Below are 24,684 nucleotides of genomic sequence, written 5' to 3' on the forward strand. Positions count from 1 at the left end.
TTCAAGATGAATACATTGTTTTTGTTCTACTTGTCATAAGTGAGGTACTTTCTACTATCTCCCCTTTGGAGTTCAGTGACTTCATGGTAGTGACATCATCACTTATATGTTGATTTTCCATTACTTGTTCACTAAATGGAGGGATTTCAATCATGTTTGTCTTGGTATTAGCCCTATAAACATTTACTTACCACATTTGCAAGCATGTTGCTTTCAGAAATTGAAGACCCCAGCCCTTTGATTTTCATTGGTTCTGTTGTGTAGGCACATGCCCTGGCAGGACTCAGTTCACTGGTATTGTGTCTTCTTTATCTAACTGATCTGAGTGCCCATTTAGGGATCTGATGACCACTATTCCTATAGTTCAGTCCAATATAAGGATTGCAGGATTCCTGGCTGGATTTTCTGAGAGAAATATGCTCAGTTGTCAAGATCATCCAACCTTTTGTTCCTGAAGCCCACCTTAAGCCTGGGTTCCACCTGGCTGCCTCTTGCATAGTTTTTGGACAGCACTCCTGAGAAATACCTTCACCCTTTCCCAGAAATGTCATTTCTCAGTCAGTACACTCAGCTAAAAGACCCTTATGCACTATACCCTCTAGAAATTTAGTATAAAGTTCTTGGGCCAAGGATGTGAGTTCTGACATATACAGTCAAATTATATATTATTTTCCCCATTTTAAGTTCTGTGGCAAATTCGTTGATAATTATGGATGGTGTGTTGATTAAATGTATACCTGTTAATTATGGTCTAAACATAAAACTATGGATAAGAGTAATTTTGGATGGGTGGGAATACAAAAATTATTGATTTACTGTGACCACTAGGAGGAGCCACGAATCAAGGAAAACAATGTGGTTGTTCTTGCTGCAACCTGCAGCCTTGAGTTGCACATGAATGAACATGTGAACTTATAAATGTGTGCATACATGAGTAAGGGTCTAATGAGTCCTCTGAGTGCAACAATGGTGTAAAAGTGACTTTGTGCATAGAAAGCCATGCAATGAGTTTAGGAATTCTGGAAAATGTATATGGATTTCGGGTATTGAAGTGATATAGCAAGTACTTCCAAATACAGGTGTATCAGCTGTCATTCCAAATGGCCTGACTAAAATCTCTCTGCTTATTACTGCAGAAGAAAGACTGAACTCCAGGGGGAAATACTATAACAGTAATACAAGACAGCTTTTCAGAATCTCTAATTCCTCAAAGGTTATCAAGCTAGCATACCTGTGTCCAGTCAGACTGTTCAGAATTATTAGTGAAACAGTCACAGAATTAAAAGTAGGGAAACACACTCTCACAGGGGACATGAGCAGTTACTTCTGAAACCCTGAGGACTGCAGCCTGCTACCACTAAGTCAATAAAGAAGCCTATAAGATGACCATATGCAGGTCCTATGTCTAATCAAAGAGGAGTTAAGATATGTAGTTCTCGACACATACACACAAACACATGTAGGCACACATACTCACAAACACATATGTATGTACACACATGTGTACTGACACCCACAAACATATGTCTATACATATTAACATTTGTTAATATTCCTTGAATTGATTTCTAAATGTTTCTATTTGGAACAAAAACATTCCAAGCTAACTAACTGCATTTATGTGAAAATGATATCACAGTTACATGAGTCTCCAGATTTTGTGTATAAAGTAACCCAAATCCCCTTCCATGTATGTTTGGCATTCTGGCTGATTCTCTCCATGCCATCTGCCCAAAGTTCCCCATTGATATTTACAGTTCAGATCAGATTCTGCACACAGATTTTATTTCCATTTTGTCTCTCTTTCCATCATCCCCTGTGGCCATGAAAGATCATGGTTTCCTTCCACGTAACTCAGGTTGGCTTCCTAATACATGGGCAAATGTTGTGGGGCCTCAGTTTGATTCTTTATTCTATATGCTTAATATAGACAAACAAGAATTTTGATGTTCCACAGGAAAGTGGCTTGAATTGCAAGAAACCTTTTAAAGGAGTATTTCTATATGTTCCACATTGGCAAAGTCCATGTTTTTGGCATCTTTGAACATTTGGTCCAGTACTCAATGTATTTTGTTACTAAAATTTTTACATTATCAGATTTTCTTTAAGTGTTTTATTATACTTTATTGATTTTTACATTGTATAAACATTAATATTCTTCTTAGGCCTTTTGCACATGTATCTTGAAAACAGAGGACAACTTTCGGAGATCAAGAGACCAATTGTCACTTACCATGTGAGTTCGGGTAGTTGAACTCAGGTCCACCAATTTGGTGGCAAGTGTCTTTACTCACGAAGGCATCACACAGACCCCATTTTCTTTTTCTTTATTGATTATTTTCTATTTTATCTGCTCTCTAATTACATTATTAATTACAAAACTATATTTTAATTTGGGGCATGGTGGCTTGTTTCTAGTAGGTCTTGTAAGGTTGGTGCAGAAAGATTGCAGTCTCAAGTCAATTTAGAGCATGTCTTGGTTTCCAGGCCAGGCTGGAATACACACAAAAAGGAGGTCTCAAATAAGTAAACAGAAGAAAAAGAACACATTTGATTTCCAGGCCTTTCTTCTCCTCTTGCTGACTTTAATGCCTTCATTTTCTGTACTATATGGAATTTTCTTGATTGAGTTCCAAATGAGAAACAAGCATCATGGCCTAGCAGGATGAATCAGTTGGATAATGATGCTTACTTCTAAATCTCAAGATTTGATGTGAGTCAGGACCCACATGGTAGAAAGAAAAATTGACTGCTGCAAATTGTCCTAAAACATACACATACACACACAAACAAACAAACAAACACACACACACACACACACACACACCATCAGCAGCCACAAATATGTAAAACATCTTGAAAAACAAATTGAATAGATTGTCTTTGTTCAATATTTCATAAGGAAGGTAATTTTTATTATCTTATTATCTTATTATCTCCCCCTTGGAGTCCAGTGATTTAAGTGTGATGATATGATCACTTATCTATTGATTTTTCTTTATTGTTCACTGAATGGAGTGATTTGAATGATGCTTGGCTTGGGATTAGGATCTATAAACATTTACTTAGCATATTTGCCAGCATGTTGCTTTGAGAAATTGAAGAGCCCATCCCTTTGAGTATCAGTGGTTTTGTTGTCTAGGCCCATTCCCTGGCAGGACTCAGTTCAATTCTATTGTTTCTTCTTTCTCTAAATGACTTGAGTACCCAGAAAGGAATCTTCTGTCCACTATTCCTACATTTCAATCCAATCAAAGAAGTGGAGGATTCCTGGCTGGATTCTCCAAGAGAAACATGCTCAGTTGTCAAGAACATTTATCCTTTTGTTCCAGAAGGCCACCTCTAGTCTGTCTTCCACTGGTCTACCTCTTGCATGCTATTGGGACACCACTACTGGGAAATTCCTTTACCCTCTTCCAGAAATGACCTATCTTAATTAGTGTACTGATCTACCAGACTCTTATTCACTATACCCGCTATAAATTTAGTAGAGAGTTCTTGGGTCAAGGATGTATGTTCTGACATCTACAGTCAAATTGTATAGTATTTTTCCAATTTTACGTTCTGTGGCAAATTTGTCGATAATTCTGGATGGCGTGTTGATTAAATGTATACCTGTTAATTATGGTCTAAACATAAAAGTCAAGATAAAAGTAATTTTGGATGGATCAGAATACAAAAGTTATTTATTTTCTTTGAACATTATGTGGTGCCACCAATCAATGAAAACAATGCTGTTTTTCTTGCTGGCAATCAAGAAACAGCCACAGCCTTGTATTCCTGATGAAAGTGGGCAGTCTCCCCACACACACTCAAGGAACAATTAAAGGAGAAGCAAGATAAGCAGTCATGCTTGCAACAGCCTCTGATGCTGGTTTTTAAACTTTTTGACTCTTTTATACTTTGTACTCTTCGAGGAGCCTGACAGCAAGCTCCCAGGTAAATAACACAAGGGCTTATTCTTTCTAATGTATGCCTTGCTTTACCTTGGCTTATTTCTACCCAGATTTTCTTAATTACCAAATCTACCTTTTGCCTCTGGACTTTCAACTTTCTCTATTTCTTTTCTTTCCTTATTCTGTGCCTGGCTGTGTGGCTGTCTTCATTTCCCCCTCTTCCTCTCACTGCTAGATCTCTTTTCTTCTCAGAGTTCCCATCAGTCTCTCCACCTGCCAGCCCCACCTATCCTTTCTTTTTCCTGGCCATTGACCATTAAGCTATTAGAGCAAACAGGTGTTTTAGATAGGCAATGTAACACAGCTTCCCAAAGTTAAAGAAATACAATGTAAAGGAATGAAACACATACTTTCATCATCAAAACAAATGTTTCAAAGGATAAACAAACTTTAAAAATAATATTCCACATCACACACAGGGGTTCAACTTCCAGCCCCAGCTGATGATGCTGGAGATGCAAATACACCAGGATGTGTGCTTCTTTTTTTGCACCTTTCTTCTTCTATTTGATTCGGTTATTCCCAAGTATTTGCCTCCCTATTCCCATTAAGAAGATGCATCCAGATTGCAGGAGGATCTTAGAAAAAGGGCTGGGCTAGAATAGGACAGTGTATGATTTTCTCTCTTGTCTAATGAACCGTTTGCCCATATTTCTGCTGTTGGAGTTTCTGAGTTTGAGGACTGCCTGGTCTACAGAATGTGATGCAGGGCTACACACAAAAATTTAAAAAAAGTCATGGGAAAAAATCCATCACTCTGTAAACCATGCTGTCCTTGAACTCAGAGAGAACCACCTGCCTCTGCCTTCCCAGTGCTGGGATTAACGGTGTGTGCCACCACCACCCTGTAGAATAATCTTCATTTGTGTCCTAAAAATCTATTTTTTAATATCCTAGACACCCTTCATTTGTTGAATAAGAGAATCACTCAGGTCCATATTTTGCAATGGTCTGGGCAAGCAAGCACATTGTGTGGAGGAGGAAGAAGAGGTTGCACCTGTGAACTATAGGTGGAGAGCTTGTCATCTACTGGAGACAGGGGTAAGTGATATTGAAATCTGTGTCTCTGCAGATCTCTAAAAGTTCCCTGTCTGGAGTCCAGACCAGGGCCCTAAGCCCCCGCCCCCGTGCTGTGTCTTTAAGCACACTATAAGCCTTAAGGAAGTGCTGCTGTCATTCAAGCACCACTAGCCAATCAGATGCAGGAGACCAACCCGCCAATCTCAACTCTTGCAGGACACTTCCTGGAGCCATGTAGCAGGTTTTGCTTTACAGCAGAAGAGGCACCAGAGGATTGACTGCTGCTCTGTGAGTGCTACTGTACGGGATTGTGAGGAGAACATGGATGAGCGCAGAAGCCACAGCATGGTGAGTGCTGGGATGCTACCCCAAGATGGGGAGGACAGGATGGGGAGGTATGGGAGATTGTTTGGCAGGCACTACAGCAGGCTGTGTGTGAACCTCCTGTCGCACTCAGTGTTCTGTGAGGTCCCATGTGGTCTAACAACTCCCCAGGTCTGGGGCTGGCCGATGAATACTTCACGGCCCCAGGACTCAGCACATCCCCTGCAGGGACGTCACGCGTGGTTGTTGATGTGGCAGCTTGAAAAAAAACTGGAAAAAAAGATGAAAAACCAGTTTTAGCCTCCCCGCCCCCCGCTGTATGGGGAAACTGAGGATTGAAATGTATCAGAAAAACCTGGGTCTGTTTACACGGGACCTCAAAAGAAAAACCAGCAGATTTACATTTAAAAATCTCTCAATATGGATGAACGAAAGAAAAATAAACGATAATTTGGTTCTCTATTTGGTTTCAAACATGGGAACTGGGCGTGGCACTGACTCGGTTGGAATCCGGTTCCCCCTCCCCCTGCTGCTCGCATGCAGGTAAGGACAGGGTGAAAAATGTTTTTTTTTTTTTTTTTTGTTTTTTTTTGTTTTGTTTTGTTTTGTTTTGTTTTTTGTTTTGTTTTTGTTTTTCGAGACAGGGTTTCTCTGTGTAGATTTGGAGCCTATCCTGGCACTCGTTCTGGAGACCAGGCTGGCCTCGAACCTAGAGATCTGCCTGCCTCTGCCTCCAGAGTCCTAGGATTAAAGGCGTGTGCCCCCAACGCCCAGCAAAATGTGGTTTTTTCTAGTTAAAAAATGGGAAAAGCTTGGCTTTGGTGGCACACGCCTTTAATCCCACACTGGGGAGGCAGAGCCAGTAGGATCTCTGGATTACAGAGTGAGTATCAGGACAGGTTCCAAAGCTATACAGAGAAACCCTCTCTCAAAAAAACCAAAAAAAAAAAAAATGGGATAAAATTCGTGTCCCCAGTGAGCAGCACCATCCCAAAACCAGAGCTGTTGCACTGTCTCAAAAAAAGAAAGGAAGGAAGAAAGAAAGAAAAGAAGAGAAAAGAAAAGAAAAAGAAAGCCTTGTTTGATCAGGCAAGTCCTAAACACAGTAGTGTTTTAATTTTCAAATCGTTTTCCTGGTGTCATTTTGTCCATCTAGAAATATGCTTCACTCAAGAAGGAAACTGGAACTTTATGGCAAACCAGGTTGTTTGTGACCCTGTAATGCCTCCTTGAGTAGCTTGTTAGAGGCCTGTTCTTTGATATGGTGATGGGTTCAGTGGCTGCTTTTAAATCAGGGGTGGCTTATTTGTAATCATTTGGAGTCAAAAGTCTAGACACTCCTGGTCAACAAATGTATATCCTAGCATCCTGATCTCTAACAGGCAAGAGTTTTTAGTCAGTCCTCACTCTGCTAAATTCTACCTCGTGAGACTTACTATCTACTAAGCATTTGTAAAAACCATTGTGCTACCAAGGATTTCATTTAGGCCCTCAATCAGGGAGGAGGAACATTCTTGGGATAGCTACTAACAGCCTGGGCCCTAGGCCTTGGCTGTTTTCCCTAAGGGTCTGATATATTGATAATTAAAAAAATACCCTTATCTAAAACTAGGAATTTATGGTCAGGCGTTTGTGGCACACACCTTTAATCCCAGCACTCGCGAGGCAGAGGCAGGCAGATCTCTGTGAGTTGGAGGCCAGCCTGGTCTCCAGAGCAAGTGCCAGGATAGGCTCCAAAGCTACACAGAGAAACCTGGCTCGAAAAACCAAAAATAAATAAATAAATAAATAAATAAATAAATAAATCTAGGAATTTGCTTGTGAGAGCTGGTAATGGTCTGGAACAAAGCTCTTGCATAGAGATTGCTTCAGATATGGAGAACCCAACTCTTCATAGTACATGGATCTATGGTTTTTGATACAAGGGCACTGTGGGCTTAGTCAGTAGTTATCTTGAGATATTCTGTGTTCCCCTTGTGCAGCATTGTTTAGTTAGATTCCTACTGAGTTTGTCCAATTGCATGGTAGTTTCTACTGATTCAATAGAAGTATCCCATTTTCTTCCCTTTTCCCCCTGGAAGTAGCATGTAAGATGGTATGCTTCTTAAGAAGCTTACTTGGCATGTGACAGACATATCCTGTGCAAGACTTCCTCGTCCCTGCTTTAAACTTTAATACCTTTTACATTGCCTATCTTTCTCGTCCCCCACCACCTTCACCTCAGGATCTGGTCAGAGAAGATCCTGCTGTTCCAGGTCTCTGGTGTACTTAAACAATTCTGGAAATATTTTTGCCTTGTAAGTCTCCCATCTGCCCAATAAGCTATACATGCTGTCTCCTCTATTCATTTTGTTCAAAGTGTTACCTGGAGTATGAAGCTAAAATTCATTTAAGGTTGACAGAATATATGAAATGAAAAATGTGTCTAGATTAGCTCCTTTGGAGCAGTAGCTGAAGATGGATGTATGATGTCATTTAATGCATTTTCTTTATTAGTCTCATAATAAGCATTGATTCTGCCTTCAGTACAGTATAGGAGGAACAGTTTACACTGCATTAGGATTCAGGATAGGCAAACAACTGCTGCAGTCACCATTATGGAAACGGGCCTCATTGAGGTAGTGGGAATGATTTTGTAATTTTTTTGAGACAGGGTTTCCCTGTGGCTTTGGAAGCTGTCCTAAAACTAGCTCTACATGTAGACCTCGCTGGTCCCAAACTCACAGAGATCCATCTGCCTTTGCCTCTCAAGTGCTGGGATTAAAGGCTTGTGCCACACATGCCCACCTCCCTGAATGTTTTAATTCATGTAATGTGGATAAACAAACCATATTGTGTGGGTGTACACTGGGGAAAGTTATCTTAAGCCAATGAATTTTGAATTTGCAATTAGGTAACTCTCCTGTGCAAGTGTGTTCTATACTGCTTGACAAAGAGATGTCAGCTAAGAGGTTTGAGAAGCAGGTCATTGATTGAAACTTTGTGTCAGGTTACAGAGCTCTGTAGACAGCATATGCAAAGAGGTCTGGATCTGGAGTAGAAGTCAGGGCCATCCACCTCTGTGTTGTGTCTTTAAGCACACTCTAACCCTTAAGGAAGTGATATTGTAGCACATGCAACAAGAGCCAATCAGGGATGCCCAGCCACCACAGCAGTTGTGAGTCTTGCAGGACATTTGCTGGAGCCATGGTGCAGGCTTGGTTTTGCACCAGAACAGGCACAAGTGTATTGATTGCAGCACTATGAGTGCTACTGTAGGGGATTTGAGGTGAGCATGGATAAGCACAGAAGCAACAGCATGATGACTGAGTGGATGGAATCCCAAGATGGGGAGTACAGGATGGAGAGGCATGGGAGATGGTGTGGCAGGACTCCCAGAGGCTGGGTGGGAAACTTCTGCCACATTCTGTGTTCTGTGAGTTCCCATATGGTCCTAGCAAATCCAAAGACCCTGGTACTGGGCTGATGAATACTTCACTCTGTGGGCAGCATCTGCAGAAAGCGTTACGATCAGGGAGCTTTGTGTAAAAATAACTTTATATTCATCACCACTGTCCTTTTGGTTCATGTGGAAGTCAAGTTGTTAAACTTGGAGAGGCCAAATAATCCTAGTGTCTTCTATAAGTTATGCAGTTCATATTTCATACTTAGGTGTAAGATCCATTTAGAGTCAATTTTGTGCATGCTGTAAATGGCATTGTTTTTCATGCTTGACTAGGCCCATTTCTTCTTGGCTGGAAGTGCAGAGCTGGAAGGACTGTGGTATCTGTGTCATTTGATCTCTCATCACCTGGTAGGGGGACTGCTAATATTCTAGGCCCAGCTGGGTGGTCATAGCAGCTGAGGGACTCAGGGACGGCTTAGCACTCAGGAGTACTGGTGGCAAGTAGCTTGCAGTTTCTTTCCAGGATTCTCCTCTCATTTTGCTCTAGGGTGATGTAAGGAAGAACATAAGCTATACCATGGTGTGTGTGTGGAGATGTCCAGAGCAGGTCTGATGAGCTGTTATTTCTGCTCGGATTTAAATGAACCATGAGACAGACTGTGGTAATCTTGTTCAATGTGGTGACATGGGCTGTTGTCCTTGTCCTCTGAACCTCCCTGTATATGGAATGTTTTGGATAGCAGGAGACTCTGCAGCACTAGTGTGTGAGTATATGATGCTTGTAGTAACATTGTCTGTTGTGCACTCACAGGCAATACACATGGAGTGTGGTGGGAGCACTGATTGGAAAGCAGTCTGCTTCCTAGAATTTTTGAATATTGCATTCCACTTTCGGTTTGGTCATACAAATATTACAAATAATGTAGAAAAATGGTAGAAAGATGGTGATATGGATTGTCTCCTAGGAACACATGATTGGAATGTTTTTGACTTTCTGGTGCCACCAGCCATAATAGTGTGATTAAGTGAAGCTCAGATCTAGGGGACAAAAGGAGTTTATGGAATGCAGAGTTTTCAGGTTTACATGATATTAGGCAAGTACTTAGGGAAGGAACCACAGCTTGCACCATTCTTCAGTTGTTTCAGGATTGGGAATCAGTGGGTCTGGGTTTACCTAATATCACAGGAGCTATAAAGGGCTTCAGAGCCATAGCAATAAATCTCATCCTTTTGCAGAGAGAGCTCTAGAATATGGACTTCTGTCTTTGGAATAAATATATTGGCTCAGGACAGGCATGAAAGTACATGATTCAGAAACGTCCAGCCAACATTTCTTCATTTCCAGAGTTTGCAAGGTGGCTTTGACTCACTCAAGTAGATTTCCAAGTGGCCTAACCAAATCAAGTAAAAGTAAGGAACTCAGGGACAGATGCTTGAGTTCAGAAAGGTCCAGGCACTTGGGCAGGTAATCCAAGTCTGACCATGAGATGTGGCAGGAAGTGATGGACAGGGTCTCCAAAGGCTTCTCCAGATAACTGAGGCACAATGTCAGGTAGCATACTGAAACATAGTCATTATGTAGAGATGCTGGACACAGTGGAATTTGGGTGATGTTGAATGCAATGTGCTTAACCACCCTTCTTCCAGCTCTTCAAATTCATTCATAGTGATGGTAGTTAACATGCCCCCTAGCAAGAGTGCATGAGGGTTTCTCATATGCCCCAGACAATGTCCAATAACAACTATTTCTGGTCTCCAGAAATTAGTGATTTGCAGTTCCCAGATACAGTGGAGATCTGAGATTGTAAGATCTCTATGACAGGGGAGACACCAGACATCAAAATCTGAAGCTTGAAACAACATAGATGAATCAGGTATTTTCTCCACTGAGCATCCTGCAACAAGTACATGGCACATTCAACCAGCTTGCCACTCACAAGGTTGAGGTCAGTTACCATGTTCAAATATTTGTCTCCCCTGAGTCAGGCAGGACTACATTGGCTGTTTTTGTCTCTGGACCTCATGGGAGCAGTCACCTTCATAGTTTGCAGGGCATATGCTCCTAAAAGTCTCAGTGTACAGCCATCAAATCCAGCAATCTGACTTTCCCCATGCTGGGTCAAGCCTTCTGTGTAGTAAGCACTTATCGTCCATCAAGCAGAGCCTTCAGTGTATCCAGGTGTGGGATTTTTATTAGAAATCCAAAAGGAGCCGGGTGTTGGTGGTGCACACCTTTAATCCCAGCACTCGGGAAGCAGAGGCAAAGGCAGGTGGATCTCTGTGAGTTCAAGGCCAGCCTGGTCTCCAGAGTGCCAGGATATGCTCCAAAGCTACACAGAGAAACCCTGCCTCGAAAAACCAACAAAAAAGGAAAGAAATCCATCAGGAGGGAATGGGAAGGGCCAGGCAGGTACCATGGCCCATAGGATATTTGTATGTCTGTTCTTGAAGGCCACTACAAACCCTAACCCTACAAAAAAGATTTTTTCTTGTGTGTGTGGTACAGCCAGGAAAAAGAATATTGTGTCTTTAACCACACTCTAACGCTATGGGAAGTGTTTTTGTCACTCAAGCCTCATTATCCAATCAGGTCCTCCATGTGACTGTGCCTGTCAGAAGAGGTGCAGTACTCTTCCTGTCACCGGGTTTCAGGCTTAACTTTTAACAGGACCCAGTGGTTTTGTGTGGTGTGGTGCAGTTTCTGCTGCAGGGAGGTGAGCAGAGCTTCAGTGATCTGGGAAACCACAACATGCTGAGCTAGGGGATGTTGTCTGTAAATGGGGAGGGACAGATAGTGAGGCATGGCAGATAGTGTGGTTGGTCTTCCCTGTATCTGGGTGGGAAACCGTAGCCCAATTCCCTGTATTGTAAAGTTCCAAGCAGTCTTTGTAAATTACTACATCTAGAAGAGGTTTCTCAATAACTTTGTTCTTTGTTCTTTATCTGATCAGAGAAATAGGAGCAGGGAGCTGTGTGTAGAGCACCTTTCTAGTGAACTTCAACATTCTTGAAATATATACGGAAAGCAGGTTTCCTAAGTCGGGCCTATTTTTCCAGTAGCATCTTGAAATTCAATGCTTTGCATTTAACATTTGCATGTAATACACATCTATAGTTAATTGTGCACATGTTATTCCCAGGCATCTCATGTTTTGGGTAGCATTCCCCTATGATGCCCTAATGTAAAAACGTAGAATTGGTGATAATAAATGATTTACCAATGCTTAGGAAATAGTATGTCTCCCTAAATATAATTGAGCTGAGCAAACCTGTATGTGAAACACGCAAAAGTTAATCACATGCTAACCAGCCTATTTTGGATTCTGGAATACACATTTCTTCACCAGGACTGTCCAGACATTTTTGTACAAACTGTTACAGGGAAGCAACCCCTGAATTATATCAAGCAAGGAGTCCCATCCCCATATCAAGAACAAGCCTTTGAAAGTTGCTAATGGAGGCATTACAAGTTTACCAAAGATCTCAAACCCTAGTGTCATAAAAATTCTAAGTTCTTATTTTTCTTGAGGAAAAACATAATTTTTTCAGGCGGGCAATATGAGACCTGGTGACATTTAGTGGAAAATATAACACAGTTGTGTTCAGAACTCACTTAATCAAGCAAGTCTTTAATTTAAACCCTCAGGCTGGGAGGGCTCAGCAACAGCTTGGGGTCTTGGGCTTGTGTGCTTTCACTGGGGCCTGATGTTTTGACAATAAACAGAGTTCCTTCTCTAAAATCTGCAGTATGTTTGAGAGAGCTGGTAATGGTCTGAGGTCAGAAACTTTTGGAAGTGTTGCTTCAAATCCTGAGAAGCAAACTCTTCCAAGCATATGCAGCTATTGTTTTCTGTCCTAAGGCCACTGTGTCTTATGTCAGTAATGTTCTTGAGGTACTCTGTTTTACTTGTGTGGCATTGTTTGACTAGTCTCTACCTGAATTTCTCAGATTTTATGATACTTTGATGACTTCATATGATTCTCCCATATCCTTCCATTCTCCCACCCCACTTATGTAGTCTATAGGATGCTATTCTTCTCAAGAAGCTCAGTTAGTCTGGGGCATATATGCTGTAATACCTCCCAAACTTAGCTTTTATGTTTTGTACCTTCTACTTGTTCTCTATTTCATATCCCCATGACCGTCACCTCAAGACACTGTCCCTGAAGAATGACCTGTTGTTTCAGGTCAATGCTGTACTTAAGAAATTACTTAAAGAATATGCTGGTTGTGTGCTTGTATTTTACTTAACTACTAGTATACACTTCTAAGGACTGGGATCTTTCTAATTTATGCTGTTCATCTTTAGAGGAAAGGTATGAGAAACTTTTTATCTGCTATAATATAAGTCTCTCGTCTCTGGATCACAGGGTCATAAAGCCCATTTCAAGTTTTCAAAGTAAATTTTGAGATTGTAAATGCATCATGTTCACATTGAGTTTTCTGCCTCCAATCTCTATCAATATTCCATTGTTTTCTAGTCTGTGGCCTGTTTTTCTTTAGCTCAGTTACAAAGAAACAACAGTTACTGTGTGGATGTACCCTGTATTTGCTCTCAGGTTTTCTCAGATCTGAGGCAATGGGTTTCCTGCAGAGGTCATTGAGTGTGTAATGGAATGTGTACACAAAGGACCCTGTGTTTTGGATGAAGAACACGATGTGCTGTACGAGAAAAAAGGAGTTGCTACTAAAATGCAAACTTCTTAGACTAGGGCTCTGTCTATGCTGCTGTAAGGGCAGAGCTGGAAGGACTGTGCTGTCTGAGTCATTTGATCTCTAATGACCCAGTAGAGCAGCGTGGCTCTAGCGACTGTGGGATTTTTAGGGGGCAGGTGTTAGCAGACAGGAGAACTACGGTCAGGTAATTCGTGGGTTTTTCCATGGTTTCATCTTCCTTTGCTGAAATGAGTTATAAGAAAGAACATGAGTTATATCGTAGTTGGTGGATGGTGATTAATGAGTTTTGTTGAGCTATCATTTTTTATTCATTCATTCATTTGTTTGTTTGTTTATTTATTTTGACTGCTAGTTTTTCAAGACAGGATCTCCCTGTTTAAAGGTTATGGCCTACTGGGACTCCCCATATAGAGCAGTCTGGTCTTAATTCATCTGCCTCCCAGGTGCTGTTATTAAAGACCTGTGTTGCCACCACCACCACCACTCATTAATCTTTCAATTCTGCTGGAAGTTGAACAGAACATGAGCCAGTGTGTTTTTCTGTTGGTACTTATGTATACCTGGGCAATGGATTTTTTCCTCCATGTCTCCCAGTATGTATTTACTGGGTAAGAGGAGACTGCAGCCCAGGTATGGGGGATGTAATTCTTGTAATATCACTTTCCAGTGTTCACATATGGGCAGTGCTTCTGGTTGTAGTGGGAAGATAGATTAGAAAACTGAATGTCTGGTTTCTATAAGTTCTGAATATTGCATTCCATTTTCAGGGTTGTATTAAAATATTGCAAAGAGTTCAGAAACTTGTAGAAAAATGGTGATATGAATTGTTCTTCATGAATAAATGATTAGAATGCTTGTAACTTGGTGGTGCAACTAACCACAATGATGCGATTCAGTGAAGTTTATAGCTCCAGGGGAGAAAAGGAGTTTCTGGCATGCAGAGATTTCTCAAGTGTGGATAGTGCTGTGCAGTTAGATTGGTCAGATTCCATGTTATGTGCCATAGGCCATGAAAATGGGGAGCATTTCTTTCTTTTTTAATTTAAATTAGAAAATAGTTTGTTTTACATGTCAATCACAGTTTCTTTCCCGACCTCCTCCATCCCCTTCTGCTCCTCAGGGAAGGTGAGTCCTTCTACAAGTGATCTTCAAAGTCTGTCATATCATTTGGAGCATGGCCTAGGACCATCACCATGTCTCTCAGCTGAGAGAGTGTTGCTTTATGTGGAATGGGCTCCTAAATTCCATTCATATACTAGGGATAAATTCTAATCCATTACAGCCTAGATCAGTCCTATGCTGGTTTCCCTGCTATCAGTCTGTGGTACATGAGCTCCACCTTGTTCAGGTCAGATGTTTCTGTGGATATCTCCCATCTGGCCTTGACCCCTTTGCTCATCATTGCTCCCTATCTGAAACTTGATTCCAGGAGTGTAGCTCAGTGTTTAGCTTTAGGTTTCTGCTTCTGCTTCCATCAGCTACTGGATGAGAGCTCTACGATGGCATATAAGTTAGTCATTGTTCTCATTATCAGAGAAGGCCATTTAAGGTAAATTATTGACTATTGCTTACAGTGCTATTGGTTTTATCCTTGTAGATCACTGGACATTTTCCTAGTGCTGGATTTCTCTTTAAATGTAATATGGCTTCATCTATTTTGGGAAGTTTTTTCTTTATCTCCTCTATTCTTCCCTTGTCTCAATCTTCCTGCTCCCTCTAGTCCTCCTCTCCCCTCCTCTTCTTCCATTTTCTTGCTCCTAACTCTTTTTCCCACCCCAATGATCCCAATTAACTCAGGAGATCTTATCCCTTTCCCCTTCTCTGGGAGTCCATGTTTGTCTCTCTTAGGATTCTCCTTGTTTCCTAGCTTCACTGGTGGTATGGATTATAGGCTGTTAATGCTTTTTTCCATGTCAAAAACCCATATATTAGAGAGTGCATACCAGGGTTTTCTTTTTGAGACTAGTTTACCTCATTCAGGATGCTTTCTTCTATTTCCATCCATTTGCCTGTGAATTTTAAGATTACAGTTTTTTTCTTGCTGATTAGTACTCCATTGTGTAAATGTTCCACATTTTCTCTATCCATTCTTCAGTTGAGGGGCATCTAGGTTGAATCCAGTTTCCAGCTATTATAAATAATACTGCTATGAACATAGTTGAAAAGATGTCCTTGTTGTATGAATGTTCATACAATGTTTTGGCTATATGTCTATGAGTGGAATTGCTGTATCTTCTGATAGATTGATTCCAATTTTTTTTTGAGGAACTTCCTTACTTATTTCCAAAGTGGCTGTATGACTTTGCACTTCCACCAGTAGTGGAGGAATGCTCTTTCTCCAATCTTCTCCAGTCTAATCTGTCATTGGTGTTTTTGATTTTAGCTATTCTGACAGGAGCAGTATGCTACCTCAGTAGTTTTGATTTGCATTTCCCTGATTGCTAAGTATATTGATCACATTCTTAAGTGTCTTTCGGCCATTTTAGATTCCTTTATTAAGAAGTCTCTATTTAATTCTGTATCTCACTTTTTAATTGGATATGTTAGTGATTTGGTGATGAGTGTTTGAGTTCTTTGTGTATTTTGGAAATCAGCCCTCTGTCAAATGTAGGGTTGATGTATATATTTTCCCATTCTATGGTGCAGTCTTTCTGTCTTGTTGACTATTTCCTCTGCATTTCAGAAATTTCTCAGTTTCAGGAGGTCTCATTTATTAATTCTGGATCTCGGTGTTGGTGCTACTGTTATGTTAAGGAAGCCATCTACTGTAAAAATTGTATGAGGGCACCTCCTATATTCTCTTCTAAGAGTTTCAATGTGGCAGGATTTATGTTGAGGTCTTTGATCCATTTTGTTTTTCTAGTTGTTGTTGGTTTTGTTGTTGTTGTTGTTGTTGTTTTTGGTTTTTCAAGACAGCATTTCTCTGTATTGCTTTGGAGCCTCTCCTCAGACTAGCTCTGTAGACCTCACAGAGTTCCACCAGCCCATGTCTCCCAAGTGCTGACATTAAAGGCATGCACCACCAATGCCCAGCTTCTTGGATCCATTTGGACTTATGTTTCGTGCATAGTGATAGTTATGTCTCTGTCTGTGGTAATTTACATGGCAGCATCTAGTTATGCCAGCAGTATTTGCTTCAGAAGCTTTTTTATCCATTGTACAATTTTAGCTTCATTTTCCAACATCAGATGTTTGTAGTTATGTGGACTCATCATTATTTTAATTTGATTCCATTGGTCTACCTGTATTCAACTATTTTTCTATGAGATTTTTGTTGTTGTTGTTGTTATTGAGCATCAGTCAGGTTTTATTTACCTGAAACAAAGGGAATTATAAGGATAAATATAATATGCTTATAATATCTCTCCACTTCTGGAGAGATATCTCGAGCATGGTGCTTCTGTTTTAGAAGAAATACCAGTAGCTTGAGAGCCAGAAACAACAGTTCAAGGGTCATTTGAGGTAATTTTATGAAAATTGTGAAGTCTGTGTTTATTTATTCTTTCATAATGGTGGGATTAATGGGATCTGGGTAATATTGGTTAATATCACCCTGTTTCTTTCTATATTTCTTTGGGCTATTGATTAAAGTTAACAATATTTTTCCTGCCTTGTTTCTTGCCTTTTTCACACCAACCCCATCTTCTTTGAAATTATTTTACACATTTTTGGTTGTTGTATCTTTATGACAAATATAGACCTCATATTATATGAATCTGTGTACTGATTTTCTGTGATCTGTAACAGCAACCTAGTTATATTTATTTTCTTAAAATTACTGAACCTTCCCCAGTTTGTCTTCATACAATTTCTTATGTTATCAGTTCCTGAAGGTTTTGTTTTGGGGGGAAGTTGCTGTGGAGAGACAGTTTTAGTTTTTTTTGTCTTTATCTTACATGATTGCCTTTCCTATTGTCTGGCATACTGGCATTTCTGTTTTTCCCAGTTTTGTCTCTCCTTATTTCTGAGTCTTTGTTGCTTAAATGAATTTACATGACTACTACATTGGCTTTGGATTTTTTTTATAACATTCTCATATGTTACAGTCTCTGTCTCTTAATTGGCCTCAGGTATCAACATGTCCCATCCTAGGGTCATCTGAGCAAACATTACTTGAGTGTGTACTTAGATCAGAATGTCTGATTTCTGCCTGAAAAACATTGTGTTGACTGATGATTGATGTGAAAAGAAGAATTCCTCTGAGTTAGAAATGTCTCTTAGCAAATGGGCATGTAGTGCTAAAGAGAACTAGCTGAATACAAGAGACTGAAACATAAAAGAGAACAATCAAAAAAGCAATTGCCCCACATGTTTTCCTTTAGTGCCTAACTTGTGTTTCTCTCCTAAGGTCCCCAAAAGATAGACAGTGGCCTAAGGGTAACAACAAAATCAGTACATTACCAGAGTAGGATTTACTTAAATTAATCACAGCAACAGTATTTCATTCATCCTTTCCTAGAAATATTGCAGGGATTAATTCATTCCTACTTTCAGGACTTCTATCATCTTAATAAAGTTGGTCTTAATTGTGCTTCAGCTGTGTTGGAATACCCATGACATGCTGTGGTAGGATCGCTGAATCCTGGTAGTGACTTACTGCTCTGATGGTTGTGTTGGGGGCTGCAATATAGCAATATTCCTCTTATTCTGAATGGTAATTTGTCCTATGATTGCGTATGTTAGAAATCCTTAATTATTCAATATGTAACAGGCAAGACACTGTCTTAAGTATCAGAAGAGAATTTGGAAATTTGCAATTTTGGCTCTGTGATATGTTATGAGAATCAATGAACCTAGAATAAATAAACAGCTTCCCCTTCCTCCACTCCTCCCAGCCCTCTCTTCAATATCCATTCCCCCAAACTGACTGATACTCTGTTTCCCTTCAGAAAAGTGAAGGCCTCCCACAGATGTCAACCAAACACACCATGTCATGTCAAGGTACAATAAGAATAGGCACAAACCCCCATACAATGCTGATCAAAGTAACTCAGTAAAAGGAAAAGTATCTACAGAGCAGGCAAAAGAATCAGAGACACCACAGGAGCTACTGGTAGGAATCCCACAAACAAACCAACCTAAACAACTAAAGCATTTTTGCAGAGTACCTGACACAGTATTGTGTAGGTTCCATGATTGTAGCTTCTCTTTCTCTGAGCCCTTAAGAGACTTGTTAAGTTCATGTTGTTTGACATGTTCTCCTGTTTTCTGGCATTAGGGAAATGTCCAGAGATATACAATGATGACCCCAAATAGGATCCTAAGCAAGAGTGAAGCGGCTATCCTAAATGCCCTTGCCAAATAAGGAGAATGATGACTACCTTATATGCCATTCTTAGAACCTTCATACAGCAGCTGATGGAAGCAGAAGTAGATACCCACAGCTAAGCATTGAGCCAAATGCCTGGAATCCAGTTGTAGAGAGTGAGATATAATGAGCAATGTATTCATTAACAGGCTGTGGAAACCCATATAAATAGATGACCTAAACAAGCTGGAGCTCATTGACTTCAGATTCAGTTCAGAACCAGCATAGGACAGAACTAGGCCCTCTGAATGTGGGAGTCCATTAGCAGTGGTGGGCCCTAGTCATGGAACAGTATTTATCTTTAATGTACAAATGGACATTAGGAGCCCATTCCCCTAGAGGGATACTTTTTCAGTCTATACACTGGGGAATGACTAGGTTGTGCCACAAATAATATGATGGATTTTGATTCCCCATGGAAGTCTTCACCTTTTTCTATTGATCAGAAGAGAGATAGGATGGGGTTCAATGTCAGGTTGGGAACATGGGAGGGGCACGGAATTGGGACTGGTATATAAAGTAAGAAGGTTTCTAATTTAAATTTAAAAAATTAGAAAACTTAAAATATCATATTTATCAGAATAGAGATCTCTTAAATTTACCAGGACCAGATGTCTGAAGGAGTAATTTACCTTCAGCAATTCTTTCTCACCTCACATGATCACCTATCCAACTATAGATTCTATACCATCCCGTCCATACTACATCAGCTGTGGTCACATTTAGATCTTAAATGTTAAAAGACAATGAAGATAATGACTAAATATACTGAAATTAAAAACACCTAAATGTTATAAAAAAAAGAAGACTCTGACCTCATCCTTAAAGGGAAAATAGAGCTGTGAAATTAACGTGAGATAAATTATCTATAAAGGGTATTATTTACATGTATAAGTTATTCAAATCTTGGATACGCATTTTATATTAAAATATGAAGAGTACATTGCAATTAAATATGAGCTGTACACAGGAGATTATCATCAGAAATGTTAAATGTGTGGACTTAGTGGGTTAAGGCTCAAACTCAAGTGTCTATAACTTACATACTTTTAAATAGGCCATAACAACCAATAAAATGAAAACAACTAGGTGGAACAAATTGGAAAATGTATCAGTATATATGACTAAAAGAGGGATCAAACTGAAGGGGTTTTGGTTTAACAATGGAAAGTAAGGATAAATCGATGGGCAATTTTCCTAGAACAATTGTTGTAAACCTTCATGTTGTGATGATGCCTAACCATAAAATTATTTCTATTGTTACTAAATTACTGTAATTTAGGCAGTGCTATGAATTGTAATGCAAATATTTTTAGAGATAGATGTTTGCAAAGAGTTTTAACCCATGGTGTGAGAACGACTGGTGTGATCTGTGACTTCTATCCTGTTAAATTTAACCCTTTTAGCTAGCTGATATTAAAAAGTGTGTGAAATGGTTGAATGGTTGAAGGTATTTGCTCCCATGTCTTCCAACCTTACTTTGAATCTATAGGACCTATGTTGGGGGGGTGAAAGCAAATTGTCTCCTGAGTGTTGTCATCTGATCTTCACAAACACACACACACACACACACACACACACACACACGTACAAACACACACATGCAAGCATGTGATGCATACACACAGATAAATAAATAAATGTTTAAGACATAAAATTAAGGGGTAAGAGTTACTTAACCCTTCTATGTACATCAACTGAGTGAGTAATTTTTAATGCACTGTCTAACTTCAGGAAAATTATATAAACATGCAACATTATTTAAAACTATCATATAGCTTTATGAATGTTATTTATATGCCCTCTATAATTAATACCATCAACAATAATAAAAGTGAGCAGACACATACTCTTCAAAATTCAGGATTGACTTGTGAAATAGGCTGTCTTTGAAGAGGGTAGTAGAACTGTAATTAACATACACAAATATGTTAACAAGCAGTTCATTGAACGAGTTCAGATCATATACAAGAAATCCAAAAATGCCTGTGAAGGTGAGATTTTTTTTCAGTGAGTGTTGGAGATACACATATCACAAAATATTTCCCATGAAAAGTTATAGAAGCAGCCAATAGGATGGGCTCCTCCATTAATATTTTACTGTAGTAGTAGCACAACATCATGACTCCTAATTTCATGTATCTAGGGTCACAGGTAACACTATAGCCATTATTATTTTGGTCATTATTGTTTGAAAAATAGGAAACTTAGAAATCATTACTTTGTTGCAATTGAGACTGGAATAGATATTTTCCTCTGAGATAACCTCAATTATCTTTATGTATGAAAAGCTCAAATAAAATTAGCCATTGATTTTTGCACTCAAAAACTATGAGTGGAAACATAAATACAATACATTTTAATAGCAAAACTTAAATTTGTATCAATATACAAAAATTTGGATCACTACACACAGATTTTTTAAGCAAGAGTACAAACATGACTACACTGTGTTGTAAGAGAAATTAACTTCAATTTCTATTATTATACAAAATATTTGAGATTACTAATTGTTTTTAAGTTACATTAGATTCAATAATCTACCCTTTTGTTTATGATTCCTATATTTTCCTAAATATAAGTTATCCATGACCCATCAAATAATCAAAAGAATTCCACCCACCAAAAGTTGGGAATGTGGGAGTCATGTTCTCCAGATGTTTCCTGCTGAAGGCATCCTTAAGGGGTCACTGAGAAAATTTGAGATTAAGTTTAATTCCTGTGATGAGCAACAGTAACTTTAGTTGATATATATGGCCTGTCAACTTCAAGTGGTGTCACTTGTTATAACAATATCTATGTCAACTGGGAGCAAATCCATAGCCTCTTGTTTTCTGTGGAAACAAAAGCAGAACTGCTCCTCCAAAGCAGTTTTGATTCTCATTTGACATTTTTTTTTACTATTTTAAAGTTAAGACATTCATAAAGTTTATAGACTCCTTTATTTCCTATGTACCTTTGCATGTACATAGGGGAACAATACAAATATACATATGATGCACATACAACATACCCACCCACTGCCACCCCCATGCACATACATGAAAAAGAGGGATAATGGTGTGATATACTCAGTGGTAGACCACTTGCCTGGGCTGTGGGAAGCTTTGGGTTCAATTCCCAGTATCACAAACAGAAATAAATCCTTCTTTCAATTCCATTTGTATCTGGAGCTATATAACTGTTTCTCTTTTAGCCTTTTTACTGCCAAAGCAAACTTTAGATTGCTAATCTACACATGGATCTTCATCATGCTCTCCCACATGTCAATGCCCTCTTAGGGTTTCATGTGAGCAAAGTCTAAAACTCACAGCATAGTCATATATAGATGGACAAGGACAACACACAACCTTCCTAGAGCTCTAACATTCACATGATTGTGCTGTGGCAATCATTTTGACTGAGGTTATCCTTGCTACTTAGTGTACTGTCTGTTCAAAGGCTAAACAGTAGGGAGAAATTCATTAAGGAAATTTTTTCAGTGTTCTCAGGCTTTACATTAAAATATAGCCTCATGTTAGGTACAGAAAATTGGCTTAATGTTTTACTCCTTTAATTTTTTAGCTTTTTACCTTTTGGGGAGGGCACCTCCCAGGTCCCAAATTGATACACAGATGCATGTTATATAATGCCTGGGCTTTACGTGGCTCATGTCTAGCCAATTTTTCTCTAGTTAAATGATCCAATCTACCTTTTGCCTCAGGACTTTTGCCTTTCTCCATTTATGTATTTCTTACTTTCCCTCCTACTTCAGGATTTGTTGTGTGGCTGGGTAGCTGGCCCTCTCCTCTTCTTTCTCTTGAGCCTTCTTCCTTGCTTCAAGATTTATCCTTCTGTGTATACTTTGTCCCTGATAACACAGCCTATTCTTTCTTTTTATCACTATTGGATAAACACCTCTTCATCAGAGTATCAGGAGCTGTATTCAGGCAAAGAAGCACAGCTTTATAAAATTAAACTAATACATCAGAAACAAAAGCCTTTTCTTGGCACAGTCATCTTCAAAGGTATAAAAGGACACACACTGGAGAGATTCTCTATGAAGGTATTACATTTATCCTTTCTCCGAATTCTAAAGGGATTAATTCATTTCAAATTTAAGGCCTTCTATCATCTTTATAAAGTTGGTCTTTATTGTGCTGCAACGGTGTTTGAATATTCATATCTTGCTATAGTAGGATCGCCAGAACCTGGTAGTGACTTATTGCTGAGTTGGCTGTTGGTTGTGTTTTTATGCTGGTGTCTGGTTATCTTGCTTTGAGGTGGTTGTGTGTCTTGGTGCTGATTTCTCTGTTTTTTTTGTTGTTGGAAGGGCATTTTTCCTTGAGTTCTATTTGCTCTCTAATCTGCTGATAAGAGGGCCTATGCAGTGCTTCCAACCCTAATTTGGGGGTTAGAAATCCGGCTGTATTTGTGGACTTTGTTCCAGCAGGGAGTATCTGCCAAAGTTTGAAAGGGTTACAAGGGAAGAGAGGAGAGAACCTGGTGATAGTGTGGAGAAGGCATGGAGAGTGTGGTTGAGTTCTGTGGTCAGGTGGCCCAAATGGAATTCTCACAGATGCTGTATCCTATGTTTGATCTCAGGGATTCCTCTAAAGTTGGAGGTTACAACATAGAGATGAGGAGGTAATTAGATTAAAAGTAGTGTTGGGGTTTTTTGAAAGAATGGAGAACATCCAATAGAGAGGATCCAATGTGTATTTTCTATAGCTGGCATGAACTCTGGTCCAGAAGGTGTCTTTGCCTCAGTTTGCCTACCTGTTCTTCACACTTGTGTGAACTGCATTAGCAGATGATATTAATCCAATTTTTGGTGGTTACATGGCTATGGGGGTGGCAGCTAATGAGGTGTTGGTATACTCTGTCTGGGAATGTAGGTACTGTGGAATCTTCATGAACTGCTGTCCCACAGAACCTGTTATTTTGGGTGGTGTGACATGCGCATGAGAAAGGGATGTCTCCCTGAGTTGGGGACTGCAATATGGCCATATTTCTCTTAATCTGAATGGCAAAATGTCCTGTGGCTGTGTATGTTGTAATTCCTTAATTAGCTTCTTAATTATAAAAATTTGACAGTCCAGGCATTGTGTTGAGTATCAGAAGAGAATTTGGAAATTTGAGCTTTTGGGGCTGTTACAGGTTATGAGGAGAAAATACATGGCTTCTTCCACCTACACTCCTTTTTGCCTAATCCGCAATATCCATTTGCACAAATCCACTGCTACTCTGTTTCCCTTCAGAAAAGAGAAGGCCTCCCAGGGATATCAACCAACCATACCATGACAAGGTGCAATAAGACTAGGCACAAACCCCCATACAAGGCTGACCAAGGTAACTCAGTAGAAGAAAGCTTCCCAAAAGTAGAGACAAGAGCTACTGGTAGAAATCCCACAAAAACTAAGCTAAACATCCAAAGCATTTTTTGCAGCGTTCCTGAAACTGTGCAGCCTTCATGATAGCCACTTCACTTTCTCTGATCCCCTATGAGCCTTGTTAAGTTCATTCTCTGTGACATGTTCTCCTGTTTTCTGGAAGTAGGGAAATGTCCAGAGATATACAAGGATGACCCCAAATAAGATTATAAGCAATAGTGAAGAGGCTATCTTAAATGTCCTTCCCATATAATGAGATTGATGACTAACTTATATGCCATCCTAGAGCCTTCATACAGTAGTTGACGGAAGCAGAAGTAGACTCCCACACCTAAGAACTGAACCAAATGCATGGAATGCATTCATGACCAGGCTGAGGAAACCCACAGAAATAGCCGACCTGACTGGAGAAGGCAGAGCTCAATGATTTCAGACTGAAAGTTCAGAACCAGCATAGGACAAAACTAAGCACGCTGAACATGGGAGTCAGTTAGGAGATGTCAGCAGTCTATGGGACCTCTAGTCATGGAAGAGTATTTATCTATAGTTGACAACTTTGGGAGCCCATTACTCATAGACCGTTGCTCTCTCACCCTAGACACACTGGGGAGGACCTAGGCCCTCCCCCAAATCATGTGATG

The 24,684-nt window shown here is 39.7% G+C and overlaps 1 protein-coding gene across 1 annotated transcript in view; it reads left to right on the forward strand.

The window, feature by feature from the left end:
* Positions 1–5,297: 5,297 nt before the first annotated feature.
* Positions 5,298–24,684, forward strand: part of LOC113838799 (zinc finger protein 431-like) — a 25,707-nt gene continuing 6,320 nt past the window's right edge. Inside the window, exon 1 of the mRNA XM_035453714.1 lies at positions 5,298–5,324. Within this exon, the coding sequence (XP_035309605.1) occupies positions 5,298–5,324 (27 nt within the window). The remainder of the gene's footprint in view (positions 5,325–24,684) is intronic.

This window comes from Cricetulus griseus, unplaced genomic scaffold (assembly GCF_003668045.3).
Source record: "Cricetulus griseus strain 17A/GY unplaced genomic scaffold, alternate assembly CriGri-PICRH-1.0 unplaced_scaffold_136, whole genome shotgun sequence".
Taxonomy (NCBI): domain Eukaryota; kingdom Metazoa; phylum Chordata; class Mammalia; order Rodentia; family Cricetidae; genus Cricetulus; species Cricetulus griseus.